General features: G+C 47.6%; 1 protein-coding gene across 2 annotated transcripts in view; it reads right to left on the bottom strand.

Annotated features, from left to right (window-relative positions):
* The window catches only part of ARMH3 (armadillo like helical domain containing 3), a 772183-nt gene that overhangs the window by 495215 nt on the left and 249784 nt on the right, over positions 1-27184 (bottom strand). For both annotated transcript variants that reach the window (XM_085606447.1, XM_085606449.1), the window contains 3 exons: positions 16224-16280; positions 6145-6188; positions 3869-3929 (listed from right to left, as the gene is read on the bottom strand). In XM_085606447.1, the coding sequence (XP_085462573.1) occupies positions 3869-3929; positions 6145-6188; positions 16224-16280 (162 nt within the window). The remainder of the gene's footprint in view (positions 1-3868; positions 3930-6144; positions 6189-16223; positions 16281-27184) is intronic.

Here is a 27184-nt window from a genome sequence, read left to right as displayed (position 1 = left end):
AATTCTCTGCTTGTCTGGCCAGCCATAGGCCTTTGTTGCCTTTAGACATGGATTCAGCTATCTCACATTTCCATGATTGGGTGGTATTGGGTCTGGATACTTGCATCCGTGGCCGACTGGGAGCGAGGATAGAGGGTTTTCTAACCCGTGGTTTGACACTTCACTAACGTCAGCCAAAAAGGGGTGTAAGCAGCTCGAACGTGTCTGGAGCCGCTCCTATGACGTCACAGCTAAGTTAGAATACCGGGCTGCCATTAAGCAGTATCATCGACTCATCCGGAAGACTCGAGCAGAGTACGTGGCCAAGAAAATCTAGACAAGCACTAATCCGGCTAAGTCGATATTCGTCTTGCTCAAAGGTATGAAAAGTGCAGGTTCAGTGGTAACCTCCCCGATTGTTTCTACCCACCAGAGTAATGAGTTGGCTCACTACTTTGTGAACAAGATTGAGCAGATTTACTTTAACCTGACCATAGTAGATCTGAGCGCTGGGAGGGAGGATTTGAAAATCCCTGGCCCAATGGTGGGTAATAGTTTGGTATTCTTTCCACCTCTATCATCCAATGAATTTGATGTACTTTGTCTGAAAATCAAGTCAGGATCTCCGGCAGATCCTTTGACCCCTGCCCTGTTTCGTCAGCTTCACCCTGTGATCTCCCCGTGGGATTTGGGTTTGGTGAACTTGTCTATGTCATCTGCAGTGGTTCCCAAGGTATGGAAACATGCCAAAGTCATTCCACTGCTCAAGAAATCCTCCTTGGATCCCGCGGAACCAGGCAACTATCGGCCAATCTCTCAGCTGCCTTTTTTGGCAAAGGTGGCCGAATCTCATATTAACTCTGTCCTCTCCGAGTACATCGAACAGAATGCCATTCTGGATCCCTCTCAGCGTGGCTTCCAAGTGAGGCATGGGAGAGAGTCTGCACTACTGGTAGTAACGGAAGCTATCAGGGATAGTCTGGACAAGGGTGATTCAGTGGCCCTGATCCTTTTAGATCTAAGTGCCACTTTTGACACCATTTCACATGCAATCTTACTAACTCGTCTGCAGGAAATTGGTGTTAAAGGTGGGACCTTGGGCTGGTTTCGCTCCTTCTTAGAGGGGATGTCCTTTCAAGCGTCGGTGCCTCCGTTCCATTCTCAGGAGTTTGCGCTGCATCAGGGGGTACCGCAGGGCTCAGTTTTGAGTCCGCTTTTGTTTAACATCTATGTTCGCCCCCTGGCTGCGGTAGCAAAAAATAGAGGGCTGGCGCTGGTGTCATACGCCGATGACACCCAATTGGTGATCTCCTTCTCTAAGAACTGCGGCGACAATCTGGAGAAATTCAAGGAGGATCTTCTAGCAGTGGCTGACTGGATGGCGGCCAACTGCTTGCAGCTTAATGCCAGCAAATTGGAGATCTTACTGTTCTGGAAGGACCGTGAATTATGGTCCGAACAGTGCTGGCCAGAGCGTCTTAAACCCGAGCCCTTTCCTGAGGAGGTTGTGAAGAACTTAGGGGTATGGCTCGATCAGGGTCTGACGTTTGAAGCTCAATCTAAAGCAGTGGCGGGGTGTGTTTTGGGCTCTTGCTGGGTTTAAGACCCCTGCTGGGTTTTTTCCCCCCCAAAAGTGCAACAAACCATAATCCAGGCTTTAATCTTGTCCAGGCTGGACTATGGAAACGTCCTTTATTTGGGTGCCAATAAGGCCAGTATCAAGCGCTTGCAGAGGGTTCAGAATGCTGCAGCCCGGCTGCTAGTAGCACTCCCGAAGTCCAGCTCAGTTGCCTCTCTGCTCCCCAAGCTGCACTGGCTGCCTGTTGAAAAACGCATCCAGTTTAAGGCACTTTGTGTGGCGCATAAAATCTTGTCCTGTCAGGCCCCTGTGGGCTTGTCCAATCTGCTCAAGTTTTATGTTCCGCAACGCCTATTGAGATCGGCTGGCCGTGCCCAGGTCTGTATTCCCCGTGTCTCTAAAGCTAGAGCAGGCGGCCGTTCCTTTCGGAACCTGGCGGCCATACTCTGGAACTCTCTGCCTGTCTCTATCAGAGTAATTCAGAAGCACCTGGCCTTTCGTAAAGCCATAAAAACCTGGCTTTTCTCTGGCTTTGTTAAATTAACATCTCTTTAGCTAACATCTTGCTTCTGTCTCCCGGGCGCTTGTCTCGGTTGGGGTCGCGCTGGGACGCCCCGTTGCTGGGGCAGCCATGCGCGTTACAAATCGGACTAATAATAATAATAATAATAACAACTTGAATTTTTCAACACGTTTGAATGCAAAATTCTAAAAGGTATATGTAATTCGAATAAATCTACACAAGTAGAAGCACTTTGATTGGAATCTGGATTAATCACGAAATAGAACAGCTCATTATTGGCAATAATTACCTGGGGATATTGCTCACACTCATTCCGAGATTTACTTAATATTGAATTAGAATTGACTGTACAGTCTGAAAATGTACGCAAAATGTGTCTTTAGCACTGTAACATTCAAATATAATATGAATTAAAATGTCGGATTCTAAAAGCAAGTTTTGGAGCAGAATGTGCATATTGTATATTATATGACATAGCAACGATTGTCAGGTCTGAACCCAGAAGAATGCTTAAGTCATTTATGTAAAGAAAGGCCTTGGGATTTAGTATATGTCATTTTTTTCTTCCTTCTCTAAAAACGTCACGCTGAAAATGTAATTTTTAATAAAATTTATATTGCTAAAGAAGCTCTATTAAATGTCAATGCCCCTAAAATGCAAGGGGCTGTGATTGTCTTTTTAACTTTTTCAGGGTGTTTTTAAATTTGGATTAAAATGGTGCACCGCAAAGTGTGTAACTTATTTTTTATTTACTGTTTGTTGACCTTCTTATGAATCAAATAGAAACTACACGGACTTCAAAACTGCCATTCAAAGCTGTCCCCACTTAAAAGCATTCTACATGCTGCAGCACGCTTTTTAAGGGCCCTTAAGTAGTTTGACCATATCACCTCCATCCTGATGGAATTCTACTGGCACCCCTTGCCAGTCCGTATGATCTTTTAAACTAGCTGTATCAACTAGAAGCCACCACAACCAACACCTCTGCCTACTTGATTGACAAGCTAATGATTTCGGATGCCTCTCAGCACAGCCAGTCAGGATACCATTAGACTAGAGAAGATTCAGTGCAAAAAAGAAAAAAACAAGGCAAGAGTCTTCCTACATCTAGGCATCAGGGATTTAAAACAATATCCCTGTATACATCAGGACTGCCCCAATACTTGTCCAATTTAGAAAAGAGTTGAGGGCTCTCTTTAAGGAACTAGACATCTTGATGAAGTAATAGAACACCAAGTAACGGACCCAGCGATCATATGTTAACTGTGTCTTTGACATGTACAGCAGTCTGTTGCACTTTGTGCTACAACAAATACCACAAACATACTAACCAGTGCTGTGGTCTACAGCAGAAAGGCCACAGATGAGTATATGTGATAACCACAAATGGATATGTACACCTCATTAATACATTATCTGTAACACTATTTCTAGTACCATACATTGGGTAAAGGTTTTGTAATATGTTCAACATGCCTAACGGTTAGTCTTCTCTGTTCTTGGTCAAAGTGCTAAGTACTAGGTATGGGTTATCAAATTCTGGGGGCACCGATGACTCCCAACAGACAACCACAAGCGAGACAGGCCGTCGACTGCTCACAAAGTGAGGCTATTGCATTCTCTAAAAATTTAAATTGATGGGTCCATAGGGTAGCAGTTTTAAGAAGGCCACACAAATTAAAGACAATAAAGTGAAAAAGAGAGAGTTGACCATTTAGAAGTCTATTGAATCCATCTTATTTCAGAATTAATGTAATAATGTGGGCCCTTTTCAATGTGCACCTTACCATATTTGTCAATGCTGAAAGAAATCCGGTCTGATTTTCCTCTTCTTTATCCCGATATTGCCTATGGAGTGAGAACAGGAACACAGCCTTAAATATAAGCACAGTAGATTTATTTGCATTACGTTTTACCAGTTTAAATAAAACATAAAAAGTACCATTGAATATAAGACCCCAGTTCATATACAAAACTTTTACATAACATGGGAATGAGAAATGTAAGTGATACAATGAAAACAGAAATCCTAATACAAGAAGGTTGATCTTATGTACCACTACAAAGGTAATAATGGCCTGTGTCATGATACAGGAGGTAAGTTAAGATGTATCATGATACAAGTCTGGCATGCCACTTTAAATAGTAGTTTGGCATCATAGGGGCACCAATAGAGATGAAATTGTCAATATACTTGGACTATTGTGCACTGCAACGCTTACCACTTTGTATGCAGCAAAGTGGGTACTAGGACACAACAGTATGCTTCAAAAACTTCTCTTTAGCAAAGCAGCTGCTAAACCAAATGACAAAAAAAGTTACTTACATTCGGAAACAATCTTTCTAAAAGATACTTACTCTACCTGCAGATTCCTCACCTGTTGAATATCCCCATGCCTTAAACTGGATCTGGAAACTTTTCTTTGCTCTCCTAAGCCGGCAAGGGCGCTGGTTCATTCACAGCGCCAGAAGCAACAATAAAGTGATGTCCATGAAGCCAAATAGCGCTCAAACCAGAGCACTGAGTCATTTACATCGTTTCAGTGTCCTTATAGGCAGAGACTAGAAAACAACATGTAAAGTATGCACCATTGCAGTACAACAACTTAACTGGAACCTTTTTAATACTGATTGTCTATGAACATCTTTCACAAGGGGAAGGGGAGCAGGATCAGATGGGAATCTGTAGACAGGTAAAGTATCCACCAGAATGATAGTTATCAAATGTATGTAACTTTCTCTTCTCATGAATACTTCTACCTGCAAATTACTCATTTGTTGAACAGCAGTACCTCCCCCCGGCTGAAGTTTTTGAAGGCACAACAACAAAATCCTGGAACACCGAAGGTGTGAAATGGTCAGTCATCCTCTACCCTGAATCCAAGCAATAATGCTTACCGAAGGTGAGAAGGGAAGCCCCTGTTGCCGCACCACAAATCTTAACATTCTTGGCAACAGCGGAAGTTGAAGAATTCGGCCTAGGGGAAGAGATTGTGGATTCCCTCACGTGGTTGCTTTTTGACAGAGGCATAGCACATTTTTATACACAGTGTGATCTAATGAGAGAACGTCCTCTTTTGGACTTGGCCTGCCCTTCTTGCTGCCTGCATACCCCACAAAGAGCTGGTTGTCAGAGCTTATCTCCTTAGTGTGGTCAATATAGTAACTGCTCCACAGGGGTCCTGTTTTGTAATCTCTCCTCCTCCTTGGTGGGGTGATGAGGAGGGTAAAAAGTAGAAAGAGTAATGGATTGCCTCAAGTTACAAGGGGTCACCACTTTTGTCAGGAAAGCGGTTTTAGTCTTAAGGACCAGGTTGTCCCAGTAGAAGCTAAGTGCCTGCAACTCACCGGTGCACCTAGCTGAGTTAATGACCACAAGATAAACAATCTTTGCACTATATTTCTCGTTGATGTCTCTCTGGCATCAAATTGGAGCTAGAGCTCCCTCCGGGCGTAGGCAACCTATGAAAAGTTTCCAGATCCAGTCTGGTCCCTGGGCATACTCCACGGGTGAGGACTCTGCAGATAGACGTATCCATCAGAAAAAAAATCTTTTCTCCTCATCAGAAATAAATGATCAGGTCACTAAAGAAAAAACCCCAAAATAATACTGTGTCAACCAAAAAGGGATACATCTAATGGTAGAAGTACCAGAAAAGATAAACAATCTTCCTGCTCATCTGCATACTTTCGTCGCCCTTTCGCCAGAGTTTTCACACCAGAATTGCAGCAGAAGCTTGTGATGCATGCACATTTTTACGGAGGGTTGTCTGAATTTCAATCATTCGATGTACAAGTTAATATTGCTTACATAAATAAAGTATCATTTTAAATACGCTGTCATCCAAGATGGACGATATTAAACAAGCACAGATGCGTCCAATCTAGTGAATTTCTACATTTTTCACATCACGTACTACACAAAAGGTACGTTTAAATTAACCAGATGCATACTTCCTAGCTCTAAGTGTATAGAGTTGCTGTAAGACAAAAGTAACAAAAAAATACTGCTCCTAAAATGTGTAAATAAGGAATTGCATTTTGCCACTGGCAGCACACTCACCGATTATACTCAAATAGTGCTTGAGCAATCACCAATCCCATCCCCTACAAGCGTGAAAAAACAAGAGCATAAATGGTTTACAGTTCAAAATTGTATTCAACCAAGGTATAATGTCATAATACGAAGGTTTTGAATTTCTTGCAAGTATTAAAGAAAATTGCAAACTAAAACAAAGATTATGAAGTTGCTCATGCCTCCACAGGACAGACTTATACATATAAGTAGATCAGAATAAAATCAAAACATTCAATTAACATATTAAAACTCTACGCTTAAAAATAAACGTGTTCTGCCACAAAACCTCTGAAATATTCATTGTTAAAACACAGGCTACTTTTCTTTTTGCACTCCATCAACCTTCTACAGTAATACAAACTTTTCCCAAGCATTCTTGGACAGAACAATCTGTGTTCCTTTGCTTGCTTTAATGTGGCCTACGAGGAGAATCCTCTGGGAAACCCTGGAGTCAAAAATTCTTCTAGCATTTTTTATAGGCTAAAGATCTAATTTTAGAACAAGCATTGGTAATGCACCAATTTTGCCTATGTAATGAATAAAGAGCTGTTTTCATCAATCATCGTAGTAAGAGCTCCCTTACAGATAAGACGGGAGTGGAGAGGATGTGGCACAGCGGCCAGAGCTGCTGACTCGAGAGCTGGGGATCCCAGTCGAGTCACAGCGGCGCTAGGCAACATCCTGTGATTCTATGCAAATCACTTAATCTCTCCGGGTGATAAATTGTTATATAAATATGCTGCAATACTAAGAGGCAAAACTTTATGAAAGGAAAATGCTACTTACCCAGTATGCATCTGTTCTTGGCATATAGAGCTGTAGAGTCATATGCTGTGCATAGATCGCCATCTAGTGTTGGGTCCGCATGTTTGCACTTTGTTTTTCTTCAGAGAAGTCTTTCCAGTCACTAGGTAGGTGACTCCTCCTTTCGGTGATAGTGCGCATGGGCATCAACTCCATTGTTAAGATTGTTTTCCCGCAGAGTGTGATAATGGAGTTAGTAAGAGTAGCAAAAGGAGATGTCCATGAATGCATGTATCTAAGTAAGATGTTACTGCAACAGGTATTGGTACCCAGGGAGGCGGGTGGGAGCATATGACTCTACAGCTCTATATGCCAAGGACAGATGCATACTGGGTAAGTAGCATTTTCCGCTCGAGGCATATGAGCTGTAGATCATATGCTGTGCATAGACTACATAGCAGTTATCTCCCAAAGCGGTGGCTAACCTGTACCTGTTGAAGTGGTTTGAAATAGTGTACGTAAAACTGCCTGGCCCACTCTAGCTTGTTGTCTTGCTAACACATCTACACAATAGTGTTTTGTGAATGTGTGAGGTGTAGACCATGTTGCAGCTTTGCAAATGTCATCTATGGGTTTATTTCCTAAGAATGCCATAGAAACCTCCAGTTTGCATGTAGAGTGTGCTCTAGGGGGGTCGTTAACGTTCGTTTTGCTTTTGCATAGCATATTTGAATGCACTTGACTATCCACCTTGCAATTCCCGATTTTGATATGGGATTGCATTTATGTGGTGGAGCAAAATCGACAAAAAGTTGATCTGTGTTACGGAAACGTTTTGTCCTTTCTATGTATAAAGCAATGCTCTCTTCACATCTAATGTGTGTAGGGCATGTTCTGCCACTGAATCTGGTTATGTTATGTTAGCAATGATTTGTAAAGCGCTTGTTCACCGGTTGGTTTCTTGGCGCTGGAGAGACTAGGTGGTGGCCAACCCGGAACAAATCATTTATAAGCTAGTGTGAATAACCATGTTTTGAGAGATTTTCTGAAGCTAAGTAGATTCGTGCCAAGTCTTATTTCCAGGGGGATGGAATTCCATAGTCGAGGGGCCAGGGTCGCAAACCTGCATTCCCCTTGGCGCTTCAGCTTGAAAGTCGGCACTGTAAGGAGGTGGAGTTGGGCTGAGTGGAGGTTGCCTGTGGGAATGTAGCGGGAGATGTGGTTATCAATGAATTTGGGGCTGCGACTGTTTAGGGATTTGAACACCAGGCAGACAACTTTAAAGGCACAGCGCTGGGGAATGGGGAGCCAGTGCAGTTTCCTAAGGAGGTGGGAAGCATGTTGCCACCTGGGTTGTTTATATATTAATCGTGCCGCTTGGTTTTGTACCAGTTGAAGTCGCCTAGTGAGGCCGAGTGGGAGTCCCAGGTAAGTGGCATTTGCGTAGTCGAGAAGAGATAGGACCAGGGCTATCACGACTTGAACCAGTGCAGCTTGAGATAGTAACCTGCTCATCTTCCTGATTTTTCGCAACTGAAGGAAGCAGGTGGAGATCACGGTACCCACGTGCGTTTTGAGGGACAGGTCATTACTAATGGTAACCCCTAGACTTTTTACTGAGGTGGAGGAAATGGGGGGAGCCCAGGTCACTAGGCCAATAGTGATGGGCGCCACTGTCTGTGTGCTACACCCGTCAGTATCAGTTCCGTTTTGCTGGGGTTCAGCTTTAGATGGTTGTGGTCCATCCATTGACAAATGAATGTCATGGTAGATTGAAAGTCAGATATTGACTGGGGAGGGTTGTCAATCTTAAAAATAAGTGGAAGGTCGTCTGCGTAGTTAAAAGTGGTCCCTCTTCTTTCTTTCAGGGATCTTATCAGTGGGAGGAGGTAAAGGTTGAAGATGTGGGGGGAAAGCGAGGAGCCCTGTGGGACCCCGCACGTAGTTTTTAGTTTGGGGGCGGTGGATTGGCCGATGCGGACTGCCTGGGTGTGGTTTTTTAGGAAGGACTTTATCCAGCTGAGTGTTGGACCCTGGAAGCATGCCCTCGCTGACACGGTCGTCCAGAATATCATGGTTGACCGTGTCAAATGCAGCCGAGAGATGAAGCAGCACCAGGGCCTGTGGAGTACCTGTGTCCGCTTTTTGTCGTAAGGAGTCGAGTACTGCTACGATCACTGTTTCCGTAGAGTGCGCTGGCTAAAAACCGTCTTGACTAGGGTCGAAGAAACCTGTCTGTTCCAAAAAATTGGACAGGCATTAAGCCACGTGGGCTTCGAATATCTTGTTCATATAAGGGAGTAAAGAGATGGGACGGAAGTTTGCTGGTGTCTGGGGGTCTGTGCCTGGTTTCTTTAGGAGGGGGACTACTATGGCCTCCTTGAAAGCATTGGGGACACAGCCCTGGGACATGGAGTGGTTTAAGAGAGCGAGGGCTGGATCAGGGAAAGCCATGAGGGCCATTTTCAGTACGTGAGGGGGGCAGTGGTCCAGGGGAGCCGGATCAGATCTTAGCTAGTAGTTTATTCAGGGTCTTGTGTCAATGGGCGGGAAAGAGTCCATAGTGCGGGGTTCCTGGGCGTGGGTGGGGTAATTTCTTGCGAGGTCTTGGGGGGAATGCTAGCTTTGATGGCAGTGATTTTATCGATGAAGAAATTATTCAGGGAGTCACAGAGGACCTGTGACGGCTTGGGTTTGTTTAGGACTCTCTCTGGGTTTGACAGTTCGTCTACTATGGTGAGAATTTCTTTGGCTTGGTTGTTGGAGTTGAGGATTCGTGAAGAACAGTAAGTTGCTTTTGATGTAGAGATGGCCTTTTTATATTCCTTCAGGACCCGGACGTAGATAGTTTTACCTTCTAGAGATTAGTCCTGTCTCCACTTTGTTTCTATTTGACGAAGGGAGCATTTTTGAGATTTTAGGTCGGGGGAGAACCATCTCTGAGCCTCATGCCGGCGGGTGAGCCTAATTTGTTTAAGTGGGGCATAAGTGTTACTGGCCACTAAGAGCCAGTTCGAGAAGGATTCCTCGTGTTGGTTGATGTTGGGTGTAGAACGGGGCGCAGTATTGATCAGTGTGTTAATGAATTTGTTATTGTCGATGGAGTTCCATTTTCTCGCCATCGCCAGGGGATGGGAGCTTTAAGGAGACTTTTACCAAATAGTGATCGGACCAAACACAGGGCGAGATAGATAGGGCTGGTACCACCAGATTGGTGGTCCAGAGTTGGTCTAGAGTGTGACCTTTAGTGTGGGTGGGAGAGAAGATCTGTTGGGTGAAGTTCTGGTTTTTTAGTGATTCGGTCAGCTCGGTAGAATGTGGCCCTCCTTGAGGGTCATTTGCCCAGTAATTGAAATCCCCTATCAGGAGGATTCTGGTATGATTAGTGACTAGGGGTGCCATTTGTTCTCCCAGGGAGTGGGGGAACAAGGGCATGTACTGGGGGGCCTATAGAGTAGTATATATATGATTGGGGCTGAGTTTGACTTGAGTTTTATCACTGCATTATCTGTAGCGGGGAGGTTGAGTGGAGTGAGAGCAGAGACACTCAAATTCTTGTTACTAATGGCTGCAACTCCGCCCCCTGTCTTATCAGGTGAACGGTTAGTTTGCAGAATGTAATATTCACATGGTAGGGTGGCTAAAATATCGTTTGAGGATTCTGAGGTGAGCCATGTTTCGGTGATCAGAAGAATATCTGGTCTTTCAGAATTGAGCAGGTCGAAAATCTCTAACTGGTGTTTAGCTAGAGAGCGAGTGTTGAGGTAGAGAATTAACATGTCTTTATGCTCTATGTTTGCCTGGTTAGGTTGCTGGGGGGCGTGGTTGAGGGAAGAACACGGGTAACTCAACAGATTGATTGATATGAAAAGCAGAAATGGCCTTTAGGAAGGGATTTAGGATTAGTCCAAAGAACCTCTTTATTTTGGTGCATTTGTAAAACGGGTTCTTCTATAGTTAATGCCTGAAGCTCACCCACTCTTCTGAGTGATGTGATAGCCACGAGGAAAGCAGTTTTCCAAGTGAGAAATTGCAGTTCACATTTGTGCAATGGCTCAAAGGGTGGACCCATTAGTTTGGTGAGAACAATGTTGAGATTCCATACTGGAGCAGGTGGACGTCTCAGGGGAATGACTCTTTTGAGTCCCTCCATAAAGGCTTTGATTTCAGGCACTCTAAAAAGAGATAGATGTTGTCTATTCTGGAGGTATGCAGCTATTGCAGCCAGATGTAAGCGTATGGACGTGTATGTTACATTGGACCGTTGTAGGTGGAACAAATAACATATAATGTTTTGTACAGAAGCATCAAGCGAGTTGATGTAGTTGTTATTACAGTGTATTACAAACCGCTTCCACTTTGCTGCATAGCAGGCTCTTGAAGTAGGAAGTCTAGCCTCTTTGAAAATATTCATACAGTCTGGCTGTAGAATAAGATAGCCAAACTCCAAGACTTCAGGAGCCAGATCACCAGATTGAGATGACTGGGGTCCGGATGTCTTATGCCTCCATGGCTCTGTGTGAGAAGATTGAGTGTAAGACGTAGTTTTTGGTGAGGAACTACTAAGAGTGCCAATAGGGTTGTGAACCAAGGTTGCCATGCCCATGTGGGAGCAACTAGGATTAGTGTCAGGGATGCCTGTTTGAGTTTCTGAACCACAAATGGAATGAGTGGAAGGGGCGGAAAAGCGTAAGCAAATATCCCTGTCCAATTCATCCATAGTGCATTGACTTTGGACAATGGGTGTGGATACCTGGACGCGAAGTTTTGGCATTTTGCGTTTTGGTATGTGGCGAACAGGTCTATGTGAGGGACTCCCCAATGTTGAAAGTATGGAAGGAGGCCCTGAGGGTGGAGTTCACACTTGTGTATTTGCTGTCTCTGCCTGTTGAGAAGATCTGCAATCTGATGTTGACTTCTGGGAGATGTCCCGCTAGGAGTTAAAGTTTGTGCTGAATGGCTCACCTCCAGATATCTTGGGCCAAGTGGGACAGTTGGAGAGAGTGTACCCCCCCTGTTTTTGTATGTAATACATGGCTGTCATGTTGTCTGTACAAATTAGGACAGGTTTGCCCTCTAGGTGAGTTTGAAACGCCTTGAGTGCTAGGAATATTGCACGCAGCTCTAGGTGATTGATGTGGAGCAACTTCTGTTGTTGGCTCCACAATCCTTGCACTGTGTGCTGTTGTAGAAGAGCTCCCCAGCCAGTGAGGGATGAGTCCGCTGTCAGTACTATCTGTGGAACCAGGTCTATGAACGGCCGTAATTTAGATACATTTTGTGTGTTCCACCACTGCAGAGAGCGATGAGTACGACCGCTTACCAACACTAGATCGGTTAATAGACCTTGAGACTGGTTCCACTGACTGGCTAAGCATTCTTGAAGTGGACGCATGTATAGTCTGGCATGGGGAAAGATCGTGATGCAGGATGACATCATTCCCAGTAGCTGCATGTAAGTTCGAGCTGGAATCCAATGGTTGGGTTGAAAGCGGAGAACTAAAGCCTGAACATTTCGAATTCTGGCTGAGCTGGGAAAAGCGAGAGTTTTTTTGAGTATCTATTGTGGCTCCTGGGTAGTCCGTTGTATTGGTTGGTTGGAGATGTGACTTTGGCACATTGATTGTAAGCCCTAGTTGATGCAGTAGCCAAATTGTCTTGAAATTATGCTGCAGACATTGTTGGTACGTGTTGGCTTTGATGAGCCAATCGTCCAAGTATGGGATGACGTGGATGCTTTGTCTCCTTAGGTGAGCAGCTACTACCGCCAGACACTCTGTGAAGACTCTGGGAGCGGTGGTGACACCAAATGGGAGTACCCTGAACTGATAGTTTTGACCCGCTACCACAAACCTGAGGAATTTGCGATGAGCAGGGTGAACTGGTATATGAAAGTAGGCGTCTTTTAGATCTAGAGTAGATAGAAAGTTGCCTTTCTGTAGTAGAGGAAGTACCTGTTGAAGTGTCACCATGTGGAAATGGTCTGACAAAGTACCGGTTGAGTTCTCTGAGATCTAAAATTGGTCTGAGAGAGCCATCTTTTTTGGGAATCAGTAAATAAAAGGAGTATACGCCCGACCCGTGATGTTGGGGCGGCAAAGGCTCTATAGCCCCTTTTAGAAGTAGAGACTGAACCTCCTGTTTGAGGTATAGATGGTCTGGTGATAGTTTGTGGGGCTTTGGTGGAATTTTTGGAGGCATGTTGATAAATTCCAGCCAGTAACCAGAACTGATATTTTGGAGTACCCAACTGTCTGTTGTTATTGATTGCCAGATTGGTAGAAAATCTGACAGTCTTCCCCCGACAGGTGTTGAGTGGTCGGGGGAAGTGAAGGCAAGTCACTGCTTTGTATTGGCGGGGAAGTTGCATGTGTTTGAACCCCGTCCCCTGCCCTTACCGTTGTTACCCCTGTAACCTCCCCTGAAATAACCCTTAGATGGATAGGGTTGGTTATTGCCCTTATAGGTGGAGGTGGCTTCTGATGAGGTATTTTTGGAACCTCCTCTGTAAAAAGAGAGTCGAAAGGAAGCACAACCCTGTGTGGAATGAAGGGCTCCCATAGATTTGGCTACCTCAGTATCTTTCTTCATCAGTCTACTGGCAATTGTCCCCTTCTATATACTGGGTCTGATGGTGCTGGCTTGTACTTCTTGTCCACTCTAGGGGTAAGAATACGAGCCCTGACTGGGTCATTAACAATGTTATCTACATGCCCGACCATACCTTTAAGCATGGGTAGTGTATGTGATGAATTCTGTGTGGTACTGAGGGTTTCAAAGAGGAAACCCTCTTCTAATGACTCTATATGTAGCTGCAACCATGATAGTTGGCAGCTCTACCCAATAACTCAATGTAGCCTAAACTATCATCTGGTGGAGAGGGTTTGGTAGGGTACAGGTCGGGATCATTGCCTGTGGGCGAATTGGTGTTATAATCATCCCATGGATCTTGTATTGGCTGATCATCTTCCCTATCCTGATCATCATCCCAATCATCCTGGTTGTCAGGTGTATGTGGTGGTGAATGTTCAGGGGAAGTTGGTTGAAGCGGAAGGGAAGGTGGTGATGAAGGAAGAATAGGTGGAGGAAGAGCAGGTGGGGAATGGTTAGTTCCAACAGATCTCTTCTTTAAAGGGATGTGATATTCTTCTTCTACATCAGCCCTTCTTTTCAGAGTCACTTTAGTGGTGATATGGCCAGTCTGTGGATGGATATACAAAAGCTTTTGTTTCGGACCCGGTTTTTCAATTGGGGCATCGAAACTTGGCTTTGTAGCTGTTTTCTGCACTTCTCTCTGATACGGCTCAGAAAGTTTTGGTGCCGGAGTCAAAACCGTTGATATCTTCGGATCCGACAATTTATTTGGGGCCGAATGGTGGGGGGGGTCGGCGCCGGACTTGTCCTTCGACCCCGAAGGTCTGGACTCCGAAGTTGGTTTGTAGGGAGTCTTTTCGGAGCCTGAAGGCTTTTTGGTAGGTTTCGGTGCCGAGCCAGAAGTCGGGGCGTCAGAAGCGTGATCTCGGTGTCGACCGGGGCCCGAGGGCGCGGGTTGTACCGGAGCCTTCTTTTTAATTGAAATTGTGTCTTGGGATTGGGGGGAGCTTTACTCATGGTACATTGGCCACGTGGAAAATCCTCCTCTTATTCAGATTCGAAATCTGCGATGTCGTCCGGCTCCTGGTCCTCCTCTGTTCCCATGGCCTCGCCGGCCTCTATGTCCGACTGTTGACTGAAGATGTCTGGAATGGAGCTTGTGTGCTGGCTCTGCATGTCGCAATGTCGAGCCCGACGGTCACAAGGTGTTTTCTTGGAGCGGAAAGCCTGGCACGTGTCGCAGTCTTGTTCTCTGTGTTCGGGGGACAAACAGGTTACACACTTCATGTGAGTCGGTGCGCAGGTTTTTCGTGTGATACGGAGGGCAGAATTTAAAGGGAGTTAGTTCCATCGACTGCAGGTCGACCCGAGGCTTGTAGGCCCGAAGGCCTTCCACGGACTTTCCGTTTCTGTTCGAAAGATTACTTCAAGTAAGTATGATACACGACAGAAAGGGAGACGCGATCCAAAACAATACCGTTGAGAGTGAGTATCTTGCGCACCGAGGGAAACCAGAAGGAACGGTGTCGAACCGGAGCACAACGATATACATCCAAAACCGATGGTGGAAAAAAACAATCTAACAATGGAGTCGATGCCCATGCATACCATCACCGAAAGGAGGATTCACCTACCTCGTGACTGGAAAGACTTCTTCGAAGAAAAACAAAAAGTGCAAACATCCGGACCGAACACTAGATGGTGATCTATGCATAGCATATGATCTACAGCTCATATGCCTCGAACATATAGTTTCAGAAAAGCGGATGTTAACAGTATTTCGGCGGAAGCAGACCAGGAACAAGAATTGGTAAATGCAGGAAAATATGCTCTAGCCAGTAGAAATGGAGGAAAGGTGAGTGGCACTCACAGGAACAAATGAGAAGCCAGGAAAGAAGGGAGGCAGGATGCAAGTCCCTTTTAAGTTTATATTAAAAACAATAGATTTCTCAAGTACAGTGCAAACGCTGTGAAGGCGAAACCTAAAAATGGATCTTGGTAAATACCCTTTGAAGGAAGCCCGATGTTATGTGCAGAGTTTTACTAACACAGTAAACTACAGTTTTTTGGGGTTTTTTGCAGACCTTTGGATGTTTGCAGCATTGCATGAGAATTTGAAATGAGTGACCACAGGCCAACACCTCCTTCCCACTTAAAAGTAGGGTGGCATATCATCAGTATCATTAAGTTGTTCCACTCTTCAACTTTGCTAGCCACTTTGTGCGTTTGTGAAAACTATAGTCCCAAATAGTATAACAGGCACAAGATTTGGCAATCCTATATTGAATTTAAACTTATTGCGTTCATTGCAAACCGTGCGTTTAGTTTCAGCTTTATTAATTACTGTTCTCTTCTCTTTACAAAATGTCTGATCGATAAAGCAACTTATGAACACCCACTAGAGTTTAAGAATAAAATCGTGCCATCGTTAAAGAACATGAACAGCATTTTGCCCCCATTTAGCACTAGGCAACATGTAGGTTCTTTTATTTTAATATTTTATTTATATGGTCGTCATACGCAAAATCGTTATAACTTTCCTTTGTGCAGAGTACACTAGAAATGAATTATACCCAGAAAGCATCCCTTAAAGAAGTTGACATTGTTTCATATATTGGATTTATGAATTTCACCATTTGCTGCGGCATGGCCACTTAGTTATAGTTATGGCACATATATACAACGCGCACAGTACAAAAACAGGCAGTTATTCAGTCAGTACTTACATTGAGTGTTGATTCATCGTCGACGATGGACAGCTTCACGATATAAGGATTCACAGACTGTAAAGTTAGCAGAAATACAGAATTTTTACTAGATCGCTTTCATGCTTCAGAAGTAAATCAAGAAGCGCAAGGGGCACAAGTCACTTTCACACACACCACTCAACAAATATCTAATACCACCTGTTTTTACTTCATATAGGATTGGGGTAAATTAATTGTTGAAAAAACTTCATCAAATCAGATATAATATACCGAAACATTAAGAAAAGATTGATTATTCTTTTAAAGTAATAATCTTCGAGAAAATAATTTGTTTTCCCAAAGGTTCCCAACAAAACATCTGTTTAGCAATTTTTGTTTGAATAATGAGTCCTTCAATAGGGATACAAAAAGCAGCCCTGAATATTTCCATGGTTCAGAATGCATATTTGTTGATATGCTCAGTAGGACCACTGCTTTTAGGGATTACCTAATATGACCAAGACATAGTGGGTGGGTGAAATATAGTCTACTCTGACCACTGCCATTGTTCCTTCTCCTTTCAGGCTTCTAAAATCTGGAACTCTCTCCCCCATGATTTGAGAGCTGCACCGTCTGAGAAACTCTTCAGAAGCAAACTGAAAACCTGGCTTTTCCGCTCTTCTTGATTACTACTCTCGATGTCCTATATGTCAAACTCATCATAATTTGTTCTCTCTCTGCTGGATCCTGGTCTTAGTGCGGGTTCGGTGTAACAAGGCGCTTTATAAAATAATATAATATTTATTTATATATATATAAATATTCATATGCTTAAAATGGTCGGCCAACGCACGCCCTTTCTGGCGAGTCGGGGCTCGAAGGCGGGCGCCGCCGCCACAATATCACATACAACAAATCCCTAGAACAGAGGACTCTCGAGCCCACTAATCCACGTAAGGTTTTTATTTTGGCAGAAAACTACGTGTTTCAAACACAGCCGTGGTCTTGATCACATGTTAAGCACACCGGTGTGGACAGATGTTCCAGCGAACAACCACTACTCCCAGTACTCCCAGTAACCATAGTCATGTAGGAACCACAGTTACCCCAGCCTTCTTTTTCTTTTTATATTTTTTAATGACTTTTTTGCTTACATGGCAGTTGGTGCGGACGTTAGATAATATTTAGCCATAAGACCAGTGACGAAGGATTCAACAGCGAGGTAGCTATCATGCAGCAGAGATTTAAAGAAAGAGGATACAGCAATAAAACCATACAAAGGGCTGTGAAAAAAGTGAGTAAACTAGACAGAGAAAATGTATTATGTCCAAAGGTCAAAGACACATCAGATGAAAAAAGTACATGTATATCTATGGCCTCGGAGGATCCGCGTACTCTAAGCGCAGCCTAAGCGCACCCTGCCGTGCATGAGCTGTATTCTAATTGGCTGTCAACACTCCAAATCAGGAAGTGTTCGCAGCCATCTTGTGCCTCTGTAGAACCGAGGCACAAGAAATCAGCAAAAGAAACGCGAAAAACGCAAAAAGGGGGCAGGGTAGAAACACCCTGACCCCTAGGCCTGCTCAGGGCCCCCAGGGCAAAAAAAAGCATTAAAAAAAAGAAAAAAAAAAAAAATAAAAAAAATAAAATCGGCGAGATTTGCGCGCTCAGCCCCCGGGGCTTCTTAATATTCGTTGGGGGGGCCATAAAAATAATGGATGGCAGGGGGGCTCACGCCCCCCCCGCGACCCCGGGGACCGCCACCCCCTGGGGCTTTATTTTTTAAACATATACCCTGTGTGGGGGGCTTAAGCCCCCCCCCACACGCCCCGGGGACCGCCACCTCCCCGGGACTCTAAATATGTAAATTGGGGGGTCCGTGGCGGACCCCCCAGCCCCGGGGACCACTATCCCCCAGGGCTTTGAAACAGGTGGGAGGGGGGCCGCGCGGCCCCCCTCCTGGAGCCCTTGATGGCCCTGGGGCCCAGGGCCCTCCTGCAGTGTCCCGGGGTGGCCACCCCTGGGACACTGTAGTTTGCAAAGACAGGGCAGGAGCCTCGTGGCTCCCGCCCTGTCATTGCAAGCTGCTTTGCTATTGGGAAGAGAAAGCAGGTTTTAACCTGCTCTCTCTTCCAAATAGCAAAGCAGATTGCTTTTCCACATGGGGAGCAGCATGTTAGCTGCTCCCCATGTGGAAAAGCAAAGCCGGCTCCCGCAGGTTGCAGGGAGCCGGCTGGGACCGTGGGGGGATTGGGGACCACCCCACGGTCCCCAACGGAGTGGTCCAGCCCCGGGGGCTATTAGTGGCCCGGGAGGGGGGCCACGCGGCCCCCCTCCCTAAAATGATTTATTTTATTTTTTTAAATAAAACAGGGCCGGCTCCGGGGGATGGGGTTCCCGGGGCCATAAGTGGCCACAGGAGGGGGGCAAAGCAGCCCCCCTCCAAATAACCTTTTTTTTTTTTTTAAAAGGCCCATGCCCTGGAAGATGGGGTCCCCGGGGCAGATTATGGCCTCAGGAGGGGGGCCACGCGGCCCCCTTCCTGATTTATTTTTTTTTTTAAACAATTTGGGAGCAAGCCCTGGGGGATTGGGTCCCCAGGGCCAAAAAATTTGAAAAAGAAGGGGGGCTACACAGCCCCCCTTCTTAAAAAAAACAACAACAAAAAACGTGATCGTGGACGGAGGCCACGCCCCCTCATTGCACCACTCTGCAAACATGCCCCCTGGTGCGTTTGCAGAGGGGGAACAAATTCCCCTTGAATACTGGGGGTCCCGGGGGGCCAACTAGCCCACCAGGTACCTCCAGTATGCGCCAGGGAGCTTCGATGCAGAGAGGTGTTCTGAGGCCACGCCCCTTTTTACACCTCTCTGCAACGCAGCTCTGTGGCGCTTACTGGAGGTAGCTGGTGGGCTAGTTGCACACCAGGGACCCTCAGTATTCAAGGGAAGTTAATCCCCCAACTTAAAACGCGCCACGGGGCGCGTTTGCACAGTGATGGAGGGAGGGGGCGGGGCCTGAGTTCACATGTGTGCAAACACGCCCTGTGGCGCGGTTTAAGTTGGGGGAATTAATTCCTTGTCAATACTGAGGCTCCCTGGGGGCCAACTAGCCCACCAGGTACCTCCAGTAAGTGCCACAGAGCTGCGTTGCAGAGTGTTGTAAAAAGGGGCGTGGCCTCTAAACACCTCTCTGCAACGCAGCCTCCTGGCGCACACTGGAGGTAACTGGTGGGCTAGTTGGCCCCCCCAGGGACCCACAGGGTGTGTTTGCAGACATATCACCTCAGGCCACGCCCCCTTCCTTCACCACTGTGCAAACACGCACTGTGGCGCGTTTTAAGTTGGGGAATTAATTCTCTTTCAATACTGAGGGTCCCTGAGGGCCAAATAACCAAACAGGTATCTCCAGTATGCGCCAGGGAGCTGCGTTGCAGACAGGTGTTCAGAGGCCACGCCCCTTTTTACACCTCTCTGCAACGCAGCTCTGTGGCGCTTACTGGAGGTACCTAGTGGGCTAGTTTGACCCTAGGGACCCTTAGGATTGAAGGGGACTTAATCTCTCAACTGAGAACGGTGACAGGGCGCGTTTACACAGTGGTGAAGGGAGGGGACGGGGCCTGACGTGATGTGTGCAAACACGCCCTGTGGCGCATTTTAAGTTGGGGAAAAAATTCCACTTCAAACCTGAGGGACCATGGGGGCCAAGTAGCCCACCAGGTGCTTCCAGGAAGCGCCACTGCGCTGCGTTGCAGAGAGGTGGTGCAGGCCATGCCCCTTTTGACATCTCTCTGCTACGCAGCTCCGTGGCGCTTACTGGATGTACTACGAATTCCGATTTTACCTGTTATCAGGAGAGACCTCAGTGCTGCATCTTTGAGCCTAGTACTGTTCCTAAAAAGTAATTCTAACCATACTTACCAGTAACTTGAATTTCCTTCCATAGGCTAACATTGACTGGTTTCACTTGGAAAACTGTTCTAAGTGTGGAGTTTTGGAACTTTAAAATATTCCTATAAAATCAGCAGAACTACGAATTCCAATTTACTCACCTGTTATCAGGAGAGACCTCAGTGCTGCATCTTTTAGCTCAGCACTGATCCTGAAAAGCAATTCTAACCGTACTTACCAGTAACTTGTATTTCCTTCCACAGGAATCCATTGTCTGGTTTGCAGCAGAAAAGTTTAAGTGTCTATTTTCACAAACTAAAAATATTCCTTAAAAATCGCATGTATGACTTAAACACATTCTTTCAACTGTTTAAAGGAGATGCACCAGTGCTGGATCCAGGATCCACCACTGAGTAAGAAAAAGTGAAGATCACACTACTTACCTGTTAAGTGAATTTCCTTCCATAGGGTAACATTGACTGGTTTCACTTAAAAATTCTTCTGTGTCGAGTTTAGGATCTTAAAAAAATTCCTATAAAATCAGTAGAACTACAAATTCGGATTTACTCACCTGTTATCAGGAGAGACCTCAGTGCTGCATCTTTTAGCCCAGCACTGACCCTGAAAAGTAATTCTAACCGCACTTACCAGTAACTTGTATTTCCTTCCATAGGAATCCATTGTCTGGTTTTCAGCAGAAAAGTTTCTAAGGGTCTATTTTCACAAACTAAAAATATTCCTTAAAAATCGCCTGTATGATGTAAACGCATTCTTTCAACTCTTTACAGGAGATGCACCAGTGCTGGATCCAGGATCCACCACTGAGTAAGAAAAAGTGACGATAACATTACTTACCTGCTAAGTGAATTTCCTCCCATAGGATAACATTGGTGATTCTATGTGAAACTATTTCTCTGTCAACTTTTAAAATACAATAATATTCCTTAAAAATCACTACTGTAACCAAAACGCTTTTACTCAACTGTTTACAGGAGATGTCCAAGGACTGAATCTAGGATCCAGTCCTGTGGTTCGAAAAGTAATCCATAAAGTAACTAATTGCATTTAACTAGAAATTCACATTGAGCTCAATGGTGCATTGTGTTTGAAATTGTGTTGCCCATTGCAACAACTGTAACTACTGTACTTAAAAGTCTATTGCCTATTTGCAAAGTATTTAAACTAAAGTAATTCATTCTAAGAAAGTATATTTTGTAATGTAATGTACAATGTAATTATAATGCAATTTAAAAAATAAAATATCTAAAAATCAATAATTTAAAAAAATGTAGGAAATCAGTATCAAAAAAATCAATATAACAATTAATACATTTAAAAATTGTCATTTACAAAACCTTTGAAATTCACTGAAAAAACCATAGGTTTCAGGCACGTTATAGTCAGGAATTAGCATTTAAAAAACTTTAAAAATTCACTGAAAAAACCATAAGTTTCAGGTGCGTTATATAGTTGGACATTTCTCTCATACAAAACCATTGAAATTACCCCGTTATAGTTAGTTCAGCTAACTATAACTCGCGCGCCCGCAATGCACTGCTGATGACGTCACATATTACATCACTCATGACATGGTCAGTGACATCACTCATGACATCGCTGGGGTGGAGTGCTTCGCGGCGTTTCATTACGCCTGGAGGTCTTGAAGGGTACCTGATTCTCCCGTCATGCGGGAAGCGGAGATCGTACCTGATTCTCAAGTCCGGCGGGAAGCGGGGATCGCGTCCAAGACCAAGCACTCAGCCTCGATGACCGGAATCATTGGCCCCGCCTCCTGGGAGGAACCGCGCTATATGCGCTTCCGGTGGTCACGGGTTGCCGGCCGGCGCCTGGGATTCTGGTCGATGGAGTTCTCTGTCCCGATGCGGTGCGGGGCGGCGTGTCGGGTCATGACAGCACACCCCCCCTCACACCGGTGTCCCCACGACCGCCGGGGCCCCCCGGCCGGGAGGGCGAGCGGCGGTGGAAGGCCGCCACCAGGCGAGCCGCATGAACCGCAGAGGCCGGTTCCCAGGAGTCCTCCTCCGGGCCATACCCTTTCCAGGCCAAGAGGTACCATAGCCATCCCCGCACCCACTTGGAATCCAGGACACGCCGTACAACGTACTCCCGGTCCTGGTGGACCCACACCGGAGCCGGAGCCCTCCGAACGGGGCACAGCGAAGGCTTGAGCAGAGACACGTGAAACACCGGGTGGATTCGCAGATGAGGAGGCAACCGGAGCTGCACCGCCACCGGGTTCACGTGTCGCACCACAGGGTAGGGTCCAATGTACTTAGGGTTGAAGACGCTGGGCTTCCGGAATCGGATGTTCTTGGTGGACAACCACACTCTGTCCCCCTTGTGGTAGACTGGAGCGGGACGACGATGCTTGTCGGCCTGGGCCTTATACTTCCCTTTCGCAACCTGAAGGTGAGACCGGGCTTGTCGGAGAGCAGAGCGGATGGCACCTAGCCGACTCTGGAGATCGGGGAGGGTCGAGCTCTCTCGAGGGAGTAGGAAGGGTATGAACCGAGGCTAGGAAGAAGGGAGTGTGTTGTGTAGCGGAGTGTTGTGTGTTGTTGTAGGCCACTTCCGCCACCCAGAGCAAATCCACCCAAGAGTTCGCCGCCTGGTCCACATAACAACGTAAGTATTGTTTAAGTGTCTGGTTAAGACGCTCGGTTTGGCCATCCGTCTGTGGGTGGAAGCTTGTGGAGAAAGAAGAGCGGATGCCGAGCTGTTCGCACCACACCTTCCAGAACCTGGCCGTGAACTGCGAGCCGTGGTCAGACACTATCCCTAACGGGAGTCCATGAAGCCGCACCACGTGCCTCAACAGGAGGGACGCCAACACCCCGGCCGACGGGACTTGTTTACAGGCGATGAAGTGGCCCATTTTGGTGAGGTAATCCACCACCACGAGGATGGCGGTGCATCCCTGGTCTTTTGGCAGCCCCACCACGAAGTCTATCGAGATTCTTTCCCAGGGGTTCATCGGCGTGGGGAGAGGCATCAGGAGCCCTTGCTTCCTCAGATGGTCGGTTTTCATTTGCGCAGAGATCGTGCACTGCTGGATCCACTGCAACACGTCCGGTCTGACGGAGGGCCACCAGAATTGTCTTAGCACCCTTTCCAGGGTCTTGGTCCCTCCCATGTGCCCCGCACAGGGCTAGTCGTGACACCAGGAGAAAACAATCTTGCGAAGACCTTGGTGGAGGCGCCATTCCTTATGGCTCTTCAACCATGTGGTCCAGGCGAAGGTGCGGAGCCCTTGTTTCACTTTCTGTAAGAAGGAGTCGGTCTTGATGTGACCTATAACCAGATCAGGCGGGACTATGGACTGTTCGGGGGTGCCCCTGGGAAGGTCCTGGGTATTCAGGCGGGACAGGGCATCGGCTTTTCGGTTGAGCGCTCCCGGTCGATAGGTGACCAAGAAGTGGTACTCCGCAAAGAAGAGCATCCACCTCTGTTGCCTGGGAGATAGGTGGCGGGCCGATCGTAGGAATTGAAGGTTCCGATGGTCCGTGTACACCGTCACCTGATGTCGGGCCCCCATCAACCAGTGTCGCCATTCCAGGAACGCCTCCCGAATGGCGAGCAGCTCCTTCTCCGAGATGGTGTAGTTGAGTTCGGCGGGACTCAGTTTCTTGGACATGTAGGTGACCGGGTGGAGCACTCCCGTGTCAGGTTGTCGTTGGGATAGAATTGCTCCGACTGCTTCGTCCGATGCGTCCGCCTCGACCAGAAAGGGTAGTTCAGGATCAGCATGTCGCAAGATGGGAGCGCTGGTGAAGGCTCTCTTCAGTTGTTCAAACGCCCTCTGGGCTTCTGCGGACCATATAAAGGGAGTCCCTTTACGCGTGAGCTTGGTGAGTGGTGTTACCAAGTGCGAGAACTGATGGATGAATCCCCTGTAGAAGTTCGAGAAACCCAGGAAACTTTGAATGTCTTTCACGGATGTGGGCTGGGGCCACTCGGCGACCGCCTGCACCTTGCGCTCCGTCATGACCTGCCCCTCTGGCGTGAGTAGGACCCCAAGGAATTCCACCGTGGTAACATGGAACTCACACTTGGTGAGCTTGCAAAACAGTCGGTTTCTTTCCAGGGCCGCCAACACCTTTTGGACGTGACCGACGTGTTCTTCCTGATTTGATGAAAAAATCAGGATGTCGTCGATGTAAACTACGACATAGTGGTCCAGAAACTCCCTCTATACTTCGTTGAGGAAGTATTGGAACGCGGCCGGGGCTTTACACAGCCCAAAAGGCATCACTATGTATTCGTACAAGCCGAACCGAGTTTTAAAGGCGGTCTTCCATTCGTCGCCCGCGCGGATCCTTACCAGATGGTATGCTCCCCGGAGGTCCAACCTCGTGTAGATCCGCGCCCCCTGTACTTGCTCCAAGAGCACCGGAATGAGAGGCAAGGGGTATTGGTTCTTGACGGTCTGGGCGTTGAGCGAGCGGTAATCGATACAGCATCGACGCTCGCCGTTTGCCTTGGGAATAAAGAACAGGGGTGAAGCCGCGGGGGAGCTCGAGGGACGAATGAACCCCAGTTTTAAATACTCATCCAGGTAGGCTCGTAGGTGGCTGGTTTCCGGGCCCGTTAGGGCGTATACTCGGCTGCAGGGAAGTTCGGCTCCTGGAACTAGGTCGATACGGCAGTCATAATCCCGGTGGGGTGGCAGCTCCTAGGCCTTTACTTTATCAAAGACCGTCGCATACCGAGCATAGCAGTCGGGGAGAGACACTTCCTTCTCTGCAGCAGTGGCCACGTATTGGGAGTTCCTTGTTGTTTCCTCTTTCGGGGCCCCCCGTAGGTGGCACTGGGCCCGACAAAAGGGGGATCCGAAAGTGATCGAGTTGGAGGACCAGTGGATGGAAGGCTCGTGCCGCCTCAACCAAGGTAGCCCAAGGATGAGCTTGCATCGTGGCACATGGATGATGTTTAGGGCAATCCATTCGCCATGGTCTTTTCCTATGGTGATCCATAACAACGGGGTTATGTGTCGAATGGGACCGGATTCCAGCTCCTTGCCGTCTACCGCATACACCAGTTCGGGCACGGGTTTCGTGCGCAGAGGAATCCTCAACCGTTCTGCTTCTGTGCGGTCCATAAAGCAGCCCTGGCTCCCGAATCGATCATGGCCCTCACCGCCATGGGGTTCTTGTCAAGGGTTACCTGTACTGTGAGAAACAGGTGGTCGGGTTCTCTAGTGGCGTCAGCTTCCAGGGAAGGAATGAAGTGACAGCTTGAAGGCTTCCTTCCCAGATCCTTCAAGCGCGTAGGTTTCCCGACGCCGTTTCCCCCATACCGACCGTGGCTAGGCTAGCTTTAGGCCTATTGGCCTTCGGACGCACAGGACATTCACGCAAGAAATGGCCCTTCTTGCCGCAGTAGAGGCAAAGGCCCTGTTTCCGTCGGTGATCTCGCTCGGTAAGGGTCAGGGACGCTCTCAACGTTCCGATCTCCATGGGGTCACCTCGTGACGCTGATGATTCCGACGACCGGGGTGTCTCCCGCTGCGCTGGGTACTTGTCCTTTCGGTTATTTTCCCCTTTCCTCTCTCGGAGCCGGTATTCAAGCCAGGACGCCAGTTCTATCATGGCAGCGCAAGTGACTGGTTGCGGGTCGATTTGGGCGATGACGTCCTTTAGATCCTCCGTCAACCCGCGGTAGAAGATAGCGGTCTGCTTGGATTCCGGCCAGTTGGTTTCGGCCACCAGCCGTCGAAAGCTATTAACGTACCCCAAGTAGTCCGTGCTGGATTGACGCAGGTCAAGGAGATCACGGTCTGCGGAGAAGGTGTCGGCCCGGCGGTCGAAGGTCTTTTCGAACTCCTGCCGGAAGGCCTCCCAGTCGTAGAGGAGGGCATCATCTCTCCTTACTAGGGGAACTGCCCACTGTGCTGCCTCTCCGGTTAGGTATGATATCAAGAACGCCACTCGGGCCTGATTCGTGATGAATAGTTTCGGCTTGCAGTGAAAGTGCAGCTGTATCTGTGTCAGGAAGACCTGCACCTTCTGTATGTCCCCATGAAACCGCTCAGGGGGGGCCAGGGGTATTTGTGTGGGCATCTCCACCACTACCGGGGGGATAGGGACCGGGGGGGGAAGGACCCGCGTCAAAGGGGTTGCGCTGTAAGCGGTCCAAGCGTGAGTGTAAGGCTGCGGAGTCTGCTCTGGAAGCCGCTAACTCCAGTTGCACTTGGGCCAACGCGGCTAACACGTCGTCTAAAGGTGGCCATGACCAACACCAACGAAATCAGGAGGAGGTAAATTCGTGGGCCAATGATTCTGTTATGCTGCCCTGAGATCCTCTCCTCTGAATGACGTTGATGCTAGGTATGGGTCCACCTCCCATCCGTCCCCAGTCCGGCGTATGTATAACACCCTCGGACTCGGAAGACAGGTGGGCGAGGGAAGGAAGGGTAGGGACCGCGGGGATGGAGACCTGAAAAGGGAGAGGAAGACAGGTTACCCCGATGCGGTTCTTCAGGGCACTGCCACCACCCTGGGTCTGAGTTCCTCGGCTCACCTGGGTTCCTTTCCTCCCTCCGATGTGGCTCCGCGTAACACCAGATGCAGAAGCAAGAAGGTGCTTAGTCGGGGGGTTACCTCGTTACGTCACGGGTAGCCGGGAAGGGAAGCCAAGTGTCATGAAAGGTTAAATAATAGCTGGTGTAGGCGCTACCACTCTACGCCTCTCGGAGCCTCCGAGGGCGGAGGAGCGCTGGAAATACTCAGTACTTCTTCCGTTCCTACACGGAGAAGTCTCTGGCCAAACAACTACTGTTCCTGGCGCTACGACGTCACGCCCGGAATCCCTGGGCGGAGGAGCGCTAGGAGCAAAGGCTGGTCTCCCCCGTTCCGGGCACGGAGGAACCTGAAGAGAAGCCGGTGAGGAAACCCGGCGCTTCGATGTCACGCCCGGAATCCTGGGGCGGAGGAGCGCCGGGGGTTGGTCACCAAGAGGGAAAAAGTCTTTGCGTGGAGATTTGCTCGCTGCCCGGGGACAGAGCAGAGAGCCAAGCGGAGATGAATCCTCGGCGTCGCGGGCGGCGCCCGCTGGGGTGGAGTGCTTCGCGGCGTTTCAACACGCTTGGAG

Source organism: Triturus cristatus, chromosome 1_2, assembly GCF_964204655.1.
Source record: "Triturus cristatus chromosome 1_2, aTriCri1.1, whole genome shotgun sequence".
Taxonomy (NCBI): Eukaryota; Metazoa; Chordata; class Amphibia; order Caudata; family Salamandridae; genus Triturus; species Triturus cristatus.
This window is presented reverse-complemented; position numbering and strand designations above follow the sequence as displayed.